The sequence below is a fragment of the Protobothrops mucrosquamatus genome, unplaced genomic scaffold (assembly GCF_001527695.2).
Source record: "Protobothrops mucrosquamatus isolate PMUCROS unplaced genomic scaffold, P.Mucros_1.0 scaffold326, whole genome shotgun sequence".
In the NCBI taxonomy this organism is placed as follows: Eukaryota; Metazoa; Chordata; class Lepidosauria; order Squamata; family Viperidae; genus Protobothrops; species Protobothrops mucrosquamatus.
In genome coordinates, this window is record NW_015386665.1 from 305,880 (window position 1) to 316,679 (window position 10,800).

Below are 10,800 nucleotides of genomic sequence, written 5' to 3' on the forward strand. Positions count from 1 at the left end.
CAATATTTCTTCTGCACGATGTATTAGCATCTGACAGACAGATGTTTTAAATCACAGTTGGTTGCAATCTCTATCCAGGTTCCTTGGATATTGTAAGAATAACTCCAGCTATAAAATGAGGAGCTCTTTAGCTATGAAACAGAAATAGGGTACAGGCTTCTGTTGGTCAAGAAGACGCTCTACTTGAGTTCCGGAGATGTTTTCTCTTTGTTCATGAAGCCTTCGGTTTGGTCTTGTTGATGTGAAGGTTTGCGAAGATGAAGTCAAAACCATCTCCTTCGCAGCTAAAGGAAAGGACGTGCTGTCAGGTATTCTGGGCTATCTTTCCCCACGCTTGCTTCATTTGTTCATTAGTGGTCTATGCCCTTCTGGGAGCGCTCATGTTTTCTCAAGTGGAAGGCTACCGAGAGAGTTGTGAAGGTGAAGCCTACAGGAGCTTCATGCTGAAACTTTGGAATCTTTCAAAAGATTTATCAGGTAAGAGCTTGCAATGTTAGCAGAGGAGGCAACCAAGTTAATTGCACCAAATATATGCTCATTCTCTTCTTATTTTGAATATATAAATACATTTGGGAATCTGAGTTTGTGTAGCATTATATTCTTCTTGCTTAAATTGAAAGGATTTCTTAGTTCTGCAGGCAGATTTACTCTCTGATTCTCTCCCCTGCTTCCCCAATATCATTCTTGTGCTTTACATGACTTGTGGAACATTGTTAGGAATAGAAACGGGAATGTGAAGAATAGCTATAAAACAAAGCATGACTTAGAAATTTTCTCTAACATAGATCGTGTTTAGCATTTACAAAAAGTAGATCCTAAATTTTTTAATCCTAAAGTATTCCTTAAACCTCCACTAGTCTCTGGGGATAATGGAACCATTTCAGCATGCACATTTGTGAGGAGATTGAATCTAGCATAAGTGTAATCATTGTTGAAAGAGGGATTCTAAGAAAAATGAAGGTGCCAATAATGTTTTTAAGATTGATCTGCTTTTTAAACATTCAGTAACAATATTTTTGTAGGCTTTTTTTTAGTAGTGTTAAATGAATCTTTTGTTTTTTTTTCCTCTTAACATTCCTTCAACATTTTCTCAATGTCACCAGCTATTACTCTGAGAAAGAAGTTAATCTTTAAAGCAGATTAAAGTTTTCTTTTTAATACCAGAGGCTAATTCTGGAACATATATGACCAAATGAACTGTGCACTTCTCTTAACATTGAGTATAGAGTAGCTACATTCAAGAACTGGAGAGGAAAGCGGCAAAATCAGAGGGAATTGTTTCCAGTCAATGGAAGATGTATGTCTGTTTAAATAAACTGTTTCCCATGTTTCATTGCCACAACATGTCATAGGTCTATGGACGTAACACAGCAGTCTTTAATTTTCCATTACATTTGACTAATCACAGCATCTCGCTTACTTATTAACAGATAATGAGACCAACAATGAGGTATTTACAAACAGAACACGTGATTTGATCAACAAAATTGACTTTTCATGGTTTACTGATCCTTCACAGAAATGGTCCTTTCTTGGCTCTCTCTTCTTCTGCTGCACTGTCTTCACCACAGTAGGTTAGTATGATTTGTATGAAGTATTTTGCATTAAATGTACTTGGTCTAATCAAATGTAAAGTAAAAAAACAACCCTCAATGAAATTCAGAGTCCTTTGAAGTCAGCACATGGGACCAAACGCCCCAAATTTAAATAACACCACTAATTTAGACCTCTACAACTGTCTTTCACTTCACAGATATGTAAAAGTAACTCCTGTTAAACATGGTGGCATTTACTTTTGAGTAAGTGTGTACTGTAATTGCTGCAATAATGAAGACTTTCTATAAAATGTCATCAATGGACATGAAGCTTCACCAATTAAATATCCCATTCAAAGATGGGCTAACATTATCAGGACTTTTACTGATGATACCAGAACCCCAAATCACGTGCAACTATTTTGTCCCAGTAGTGTACAATATGAATAACAGGACAAGAACGTACAGTATGTGCTAGATCCATTGGCAGACCCATCGCCAGTGTGTTCAGCTTCTCTATGTGGAATGAATGAATGAATGAATGAATGAATGAACCTTTATTATCAAAGTACAACATGTATACAATGAGATTGGCTGAGCCTCCCTCCCTGCCCCCCTCACCACAACTCACGTGACTACAAACCCATCAATTTATTATATCATGTGAGCTAACTGCATAGCATGCCGGCCTCACGAGTCTATCATGCAAAAAGTTATGTCCCGTTCAAGAGCCTGACAGCCCATGGATGGTTGCAGTGAACACCCACTTGCCATTTCCTTGAAGATGTAAAGAATTGCATTTATGATTGGGAGCCTCAATAAACAAGGTTCCCCATTTGAGTAAACAGAGTTGTGCTCCGTCTGAAGACCTAACTTTTCAATACAGTTCAATCAAGGAGATAAACTCTCTCACTCATATTGGTTGGCATAAATGGGCTTTCCTGTTTTGCATTACATTTTTGTACCCTAACTTCAAATACTGTTATGTCTTGAGGATCTTGACAACAGTCATAATAGAATTGCTCTGTTTGGTTACAACAGTTAGTAACAACTAACACAGATGACCATTTCCTGGTACAACAGATAAAGAGATAACTGTAGATTTGTTCCACTACCATCAGCTCTCCGCCCTGCTTCCTTGTGATTCAGAATGCATTATTTTTTCCCCCCAATTTTGGTTAGGTCTGTCCACACTAGTAGTCCTCAATCTACAACCACTTGTTTAGTGACTGAAGTTACAACGACACAGAAAAAGTGACGTAGGACTGTTTTTCACACTTACGACTGTTGCAGCATCATGTGGTCAAAATTCAGATACTTGGCAACTGGCATACATTTATGATGGTTGCAGTGTCCCAGTTTCATGTGATCAAAATTCGGACACTTAGCAACTGGGGTGTATTTATGACAGTTGCCGTGTCCCAGTGTCATATTTGTGACCGTTGCTGCGTCCCAAGGTCATGTGAACACCTTTTGTGACCTTCTGACAAGCAAAGTCAATGAGGAAGGCAGATTCACTTAATAACTGTGTTACTCACTTAACAATTGCAGCGATTCACTTAGCAACTGTTGCAAGAAAGGTCGTAAAAATGGTACAAAACTCATTGAACTACTGTCTTGCTTAGCAATGGCAATTTTGGGTTCAATTATGTACTTATTGTATTAAAACAAGCCATGAGATAAAATTAGGACAGACTAATAACGGATATAATAATGAGTTTCCTTACCCCAAATTATAATCTTAATTTCAACATCCTTGTGAAGTTTGATCAATCTCCAGATGTTTATTACCCTGCCAAAAGACTTGTTCATAATATGCTTTTCCTAGTGAAAGCAGATTGTCTTACCTTTTTATGGTACCTCATGAAGGCTGGCAGCAACATCTCAGCGAATCTTTGAGGCAGAGCTGATTCAGTTGGGTGCTTGCCTCATCAACAGTGACTTCCATGCCTGCACAGAAGGCACTTTTACTGACCTGCAGCTGCTCTGCTTTCACTGGTTAGAAATGAAATGAAATTTGCTTTGAAGGAGCCCTTCCCTCAAAGTGCCCCTTTAAAGACGGGAACAGCTTTAGTACCATCATATTTGCTGATAAGCAATTCTTAAGAGTGGCCATTGATATCTAACTACCCCAAAAAGAAAGTTCATCGCACAAATTGAGGAACAAAAATTGGAAATATGTTTTTAAAATCCCTCATTAAAATTGGAATCAACTGCTATAATTAAATAAAAAATATGGTATTCCTTCCCATAGTTGGCACCAGTATTGCTACTCAATTTGCCACCCAAGGGCTTAACAATTGTTGGGCAACATCAAGCCTTCTGCCTTCTTCATTTTTAATTGCAATAATAATAATAAAAACCCAATAATTTATGATGGTTTGTGGTGAGAGTTAATGCATTCTAAGTCAATAATGTGAAACTTTGCAAGTAAGTCCTTTTAGATTTAATAGAATTTACTCCTTGTTGTACTATCCTTCAATTAGAATGCATATGCAGTTAGATGTTGCCAAATTACAATTATATATCATCACCTCACTCAGCCATGCTTATTGAAGTTACTAGGGATACTAAAAGCTGCAGCTCAACAACATATAAAGGTGAAGATTTCCCCTGTCTAGTTGTATCTGACTTTAGGATATGATTGGACATCTCTTTTTCTTAGCCGAGGGAGCCAGTGTTGTCTGAAGACCCATCCATGGTCATTTGGCCAGCATGACTATACACCGAAAGCACACAAAATGCTATTACCTTCCCACTGAAATGGTACCTATTTATCTACTTGCACTTGCATGCTTTCAAACTGCTAAGTCACAGGAGCTGGAGCAGGTACTGGGAGCTCACCCCATTGCATAGCACTAGGGTCTTGAACCCCAGCTGTCAGTTTTTCAGCTGACAAGCCCAGTGACTTAACCACTGAGCCATTGTGCTCCTCCAACAAGAAGTAGAAATGAGCAATTCTAGCCTGCTTGAGACAGGCCTAAGCTCCCCATTTGAGACAGGCCTAAGCTCCCCATTTGTAGACCCTCTGGAACAGTGTTTCTCAACCTTGACAATTTTAAGGCATGTGGACTTCAACTCCCAGAATTCCACAGCCAGCAATGCTGGCTGTGGAATTCTGGGAGTTGAAGTCCACATGCCTTAAAATTGTCAAGGTTGAGAAACACTGCTCTGGAACATATTTTGTAGAGCCATTTTTCATTTCCATCTGGTAGTGCTGGGTTTAAAATAGATGCCCTAAGACTTAGAAATGCTTGGATCACCAACTACAGTACATCCCTGAAAACTCAAAGAAATCAAGTTGATTTTCCAATTTGGAAGGCAAACAAGGAAAATGGGTGTCTTGCTCTTAAAATCTCAAAAGTAAAATACAAAGAACAGGATGAAGATTTCAGTTTCATTCAGTCTGCTAATGTCATAATATTCCTAGCATATGCTCTGTGGACAATTAAGGAGCTAGGCATAATTTTGTTATTATATTTCTACCAGTGTCAAAGATGAGGATTATAGAAATAAATTACTCATAAGCAAAAATGTTACTCACCAGTGAAGAAGGCAAAGATGTTACTCTTCACCAAACAATATTGCCAGCATTCATGGAAATATCTGTAGCAGTTCCATCAAGCAAATAAAGATGTTTAAATATTTAAGTAGCTATTTTCGGCAATCTACTTTTTGGATACAGGAAACTCTAGCGATTACAAGCTAAATTCACAAAGTTATCAGTGCAGCCATTACATCTGTCAGTTCAAATAGGAACATATAACATTCTGCATCCATGGTAAAGTTTTGTACTCAGGTGTTAAGCCTACTGTTGTTTGTTTCCCAATTCTATGCCTGTTCTGATAATTCACATTTTAAACCATTCAGTCCAAATGCATCAGTCCTGCTCAACTCCAAATGTGCTTCTTTGGCTAGAACATGGGTAGCCTTTCAGAGCAGTTTGTAGGAGAATCATTTAAGGTGCATAGCTGACTCAGCTTATTTTGGCTGATATGCTTCTTTCCCATGGAGGAAAAGAACAGCTAACGATATGTTTTCCTGTGGCTTTTTAGCTTCATTCCTAATGTCACTTGGAATAGACAAGCCATGCAAGTAAAGAAATAGAAAGTTCTTCTTCTAGACGTATAGAATTGCAGATCCGAAATCATATTTCCTAAGTATCTCTACAGAATTATTTTTGCCTCATGTAGGAATAAAACTGTCACGTTAGTAATATTTATCTTTAAAATGTATGAAGAGATATAATAACAAATCAGTGTAGCACATTTCTGTTCTGATTCTATAATTGAATCAATAGGCCAATTTTAACTTCACTTCTCCCTCTATGCAGTGCTTCTTACTTACTTCTTACTTCTTACTTACTTCTTACTTACTTCTTACTCATTGACCATGCTGATCCAAAACTAAACTTATTTTGCTTTTTATTTATTGGCTTTTCCATTAAAATTTCCATAATTGAGCAGTAAAATTTTGCTCAATTGTTACTATTATGAGAAGGCTTTATGTTTGATTGTTAGGATGGTTAAGAGCACCATAGATGATTAGATAGATAGATAGATAGATAGATAGATAGATAGATAGATAGATAGATAGATAGATAGATAGATAGATATAGTTAGACAGACAGACAGACAGATCGATCTTCTATTTTCTCCATATATTTTCTTTGTCACTCTCTCTCTATTCTATCATGTATATATTCTATTTTATTATATTTTCATAAAGAACTGTTAGAATATTATCACTAACATTCTGTAAACAATTTCTTCTGCATATAAATAGAGAGAGAGAGACCATTTTTTTAGGTTTTAGCTGTAAATTAATAACACTAAGTTGATTTAAGAATCAAATTTACAAACTGTACATGTATGCTTATACATATATAGTAATGGCTGACAGTGTCATATTGGTATTCTGTATTTTTTAAAAGGGATTTGTATGCAATATGAACAGCCTTTTGACATTTTTTCCCATTTGCTTTTCGTTGTGAATATGTTACTGGATTTTAATACTTTTGCTGTTTACATACTTCAGTGATCTCTTGCCTGAGATTATGTCAATATTTTGTAATTGTTGTTTACAGCAATACAAAAAAACCCCCATTAAATGTTGATACATAATCACACAGAAATCCATGCAATAAAGCATTTGGAGTTAATGGTAAATTACATCTTTTCTTTGTATTGATTTTTCTTACAATTCTCTTCCAAAATATATGAACAACAGGATGCGGTTCTTGCACTGAAAATAATCTTTAGGCTGCAACATCCAACTGTTAAAATTGCCATTATTATATATTATATTCAACATTAGAAGCCAAATAACAACAGCATGAAATTTTAACAATTATTACTCAGGGTTGAGACTACTTGATCTGCTGCATTCCGTGCCAAAGAGGCATATTAATGGACATAGTTAGGACTGTTATTGTTAGTATTCTTTCATGTATTCTCTTATTTTCATTCCCTTCTCTACCACTACATACATAATAAATAAAAATAAAAAACGTACACACAATAAGTAATAACCAAACTACTTTTTCAATAAAGCCATCTTTTGCTATAGAAAATGTTTTTATATTGATGTTGCTTTCCTAAGCTAGGAGGCTGCTTGGTGAATCTGTTTCATCACATCCACTAAACCTGTGTAGAATATTAAATATTAAGTACATTTGGAACAAGGGAAGAAGCTGCCTTTTATCTGGGCAAACTAGCTGGCTATCTAGTTCAGCTGCATACTTTGTCTGGCAACAGTTCCTTAGGATTTCATTTAATGGAAGTCTGTTTGAAATTATCACATATTTCAAGACTTTTGTTCAGTACAATAAATCTGGTTAGCTAAGTATGACTTTCACCCTTATAGCACTATTTTAGGTTTCCCTATGCACTGCTGCTTATCTATCCATTGACCTAAATCAGGGGTCTTCAAACTTGGCTCTTTTATGACTTGTGGACTTCAACTCCCAGAATTCCTCAGCCAGGCACAGCGTGCCTGGCTGAGGAATTCTGGGAGTTGAAGTCCACAAGTCATAAAAGAGCCAAGTTTGAAGACCCTTGACCTAAATGATTGAAAGTAATGGAGAAAAAACTTACACTGACATAGGATACAGTGGGAATTAGTCTATGTGTCTGCTGGGTGTTCAGATCAGAATTCTGCCTCTGGATCTCAGAGATGCTTGAAAAAACTTTGACCTCGCACTGCAGTCTAGACGCCCAAATCTGACCACAGTGAAGATACTGGGACAGGCCTGTTCTCAGAATGGCCAAAACTGCAGAAGGAAGCTCATTATTCTCTCAGCCGATGGCCTTCATAGGCAGTCACACTGCCCTGAAAGCTACTTGCCAATGATCCATGAACCTGTAGCTGTTTGGGCACAATCAGCTCTGGATTAGTCAAGCAGTCACAGAAAGCGAATGGTCATAGTAGGATGCACTCTGCATGTTCTGAGTTAACTGGGAGAAGCCAAAACTTTTGAAAGTGGAAAGAGGAACAGTATTCTTTCTCACAATGGCCGATACCCTTAGACACAAATTGTTAGTATTTGAGCTTTGTTCCAATTTTTAGGAGGACGCCAGCTGGGTTAAGTCCTTCTGATGACTATGATTAAAGGATAAAAAGAAAGACACTTAAAGCAATTAGCTGTTCTCTCTAGCCTGAAAAATCAGCCTTATTCAGCAGTGCTTATAGGTGTGGAAATTAAGAGGGAAAAGAATCTGGAGTTTAACAGGACATATATATCACTTTGGCTACAAAATTGGGAAAGTGAAAAGTATGTGTGTACCATTATAAAGGTTCCCATATTGAGTGCTGAATTTCACCGCAGTGCTTGGATTTTGCATTCTATGTAACACAGCCCTACACAGGATTCTCCATGAGTTTTGGGTGCCAGATGTGATGAAGAAGACTATTTCAACAAAGTTGGGGAAACTGTTCTATCCAGCTTCCTAGCAATTTGGGATAAAGAAACACATTCTATGCAAGGTTGAACTATAAAGCTAAGCCCCATAGGCTAATCAAAATCTGCTTCTTAATATTTTTTTCAAAGAGCATATTAATGTACTTAGGAATGTTCAAAGATCATGCAGCAAACGTGTAACTAAACAGGTGAAGACAGAGATAGAGAAATGCCATGTTGAAATATGGAATGTCATGGTGAATAAATGGGTTCTTTTAGCATGCCTCTAAGTATTAATCACATTGGCCCATACTTTCTCTTTAGGGAAGAATTTTCTGCAGATAAGTACTGCTTCTTGACTGATGTTAAATAAATCCCCAGGAAGTGATGTAATAGGAGGGCCTCTACTGATGATCCAGTGACTGGGCAGATTAATATGAAAGGAGATAAACTCCGTGTAAACTGTGGAAAAATTCCAATATTCTAAAACATAAACAACATAAACAACAAGGCCATATTCCACTGTAACAGAACTAAATAACTGGCATCTTCAAAATCAGCCAGGGTTAACAAAAGCAAGCTTTTAAGTAGCTAAAACCTACGTTCCATATTGTAAATGTGTATATTTAACAATATTTTCCAAAATCATCCACAAATATTTAGGGTTACAGGAACCAGCTGGAGGGCTTTGCAGATCTTAACAGTACATGGCATCTCAATGTTTTGCAGTGAAAACTCTGATCTGCACAGCTCTTTTTGGGGGAAAAAAAGTATCAAAATGGTCTAACATCTCTAATGGAAAGACTAGGAAGCAGGAGAGTTTTATTATTTGCCTTCATGTTTTAAATGCAGACAACAGATTCCTTTTTTTAAAAAAGGATATTATATGCATATTTTATTTATTTAAAACAAATATGTATTTTCAGAAATGATATCAATAAGTAGACAAAGAAAATTAGCACAATTATACAATTAATGCTCCAATATAACATTAATAAAAGATAAACTCCTCAAAGCCACTTTTATATGCATATTCATTAGCTTTGTTCAAATCAAAATGCCATAGAAAAACAACTAACATTTTAACAGTTTTCTCTGGATTTATTTGGTTTCAGGTTATGGTCATATTTATCCCGTGACGAGACTTGGGAAATACTTGTGCATGGTGTATGCATTGTTTGGTATACCTCTCATGTTTCTGGTCCTCACCGACATGGGTGACATCCTAGCAGCTATATTATCCACCTCTTACAATCGTGCCCAGAAACTACAATCAAAAGTATTAGCCAAGCTTTCTTTTATGTCTTGCTGTAAAAACACTGATTCCAAAGGAGGCTCAGCTTCACTTGGGCCAGCCAAAATAGTTCTTCTTGAGCCTTTAAATATTAAGGATGCTTTGAAAAATAATTCTTCCTTTAAAAAAAAGCCTGGGCAAAATCAAAATGTTGAAATTTTTGAAAGGCTTATTATCAGGGAAAACGCTCTTCTTGCACCTCCAAAACTGACCCGATTTGAACGATGGAGTTCCTGTCCTGAATTGGACAAAGGGGCAATGGTGAATCATGTGATCAGCAGCATCAATAATATAGGGAAAGAAGTAGAAAAGCTGGATGTGCCCTTTTCACTGATGACTGTTATTGTTTTTGCATACATCTCCTGTGCTGCAGCTATTCTTCCACATTGGGAAAGAGCTTTAAATTTTGAGGAAGCTTTCTATTTTTGCTTTATCACCTTAACGACCATTGGCTTTGGTGATGTCAAACTGCAACATCCCAACTTTTTCTTATTTCTCTCCGTTTATATTATAGTTGGCATGGAAATTGTCATAATTGCTTTCAAACTGGGACAAGACAGGATCCTTGGTCTGTACAAGAAGCTGCTTTTCTGCATTGGTCGAAAAAAATATCCCTGATAAAGCAACATGAAGAACATCCATCTAGAGATGGAAGAAAGCATGCAATATCACTTCTGGAATGAGATCCATAGACAGTGAATTCAAAGGGAATGGATGCTTCCCTTTTTTACAATGGAGAATCAACAAGGGATGGGACAGATATCCTCACCATCACTGCTATAAACTAAGTGAACTACTACATAGAGCAGCTAAATGTACTTGGTTTGAAAATAATTTTTTCCCTTTTAGGAAATAAAAGTGATAGAATAACAATGTGAACCTGGATATATCTACTGAACTCATTGGGTTCAACAAGGTTTGCTGGAAAGTAAGTCCTATTGAATTGAACAGATTTGTTCTGAATAAGCATGCATGTGATTGCCACTAAAATTGGGAAACTAATGCTGAGAAAAGCTGAATAGAGCACCTGTTTCTATTATTAACAGTGCATCTGAAAGCATCTATTAGAAAGG

General features: G+C 36.8%; 1 protein-coding gene across 1 annotated transcript; it reads left to right on the plus strand.

Annotated features, from left to right (window-relative positions):
* Window positions 1-257: 257 nt before the first annotated feature.
* On the plus strand, window positions 258-10,345 carry KCNK18 (potassium two pore domain channel subfamily K member 18). The gene is made up of 5 exons (XM_015815222.1): window positions 258-477; window positions 631-686; window positions 797-835; window positions 1,520-1,574; window positions 9,549-10,345. Exons 1-5 carry the CDS (start codon window positions 258-260, stop codon window positions 10,343-10,345), a joined length of 1,167 nt encoding a protein of 388 aa, XP_015670708.1.
* The last annotated feature ends 455 nt before the right edge of the window (window positions 10,346-10,800 follow it).

What these genes read in the sequence shown, in the direction of transcription:
- KCNK18 (XM_015815222.1), top strand. Translation starts at nt 258, where the DNA reads ATGAAGTCAAAACCATCTCCTTCGCAGCTAAAGGAAAGGACGTGCTGT. An exon ending in TCTTTCAAAAGATTTATCAG is followed by an intron (nt 478 to 630) that starts GTAAGAGCTTGC and finishes AGGATTTCTTAG; the next exon opens with TTCTGCAGGCAGATTTACTC. An exon ending in CACTGTCTTCACCACAGTAG is followed by an intron (nt 1,575 to 9,548) that starts GTTAGTATGATT and finishes ATTTGGTTTCAG; the next exon opens with GTTATGGTCATATTTATCCC.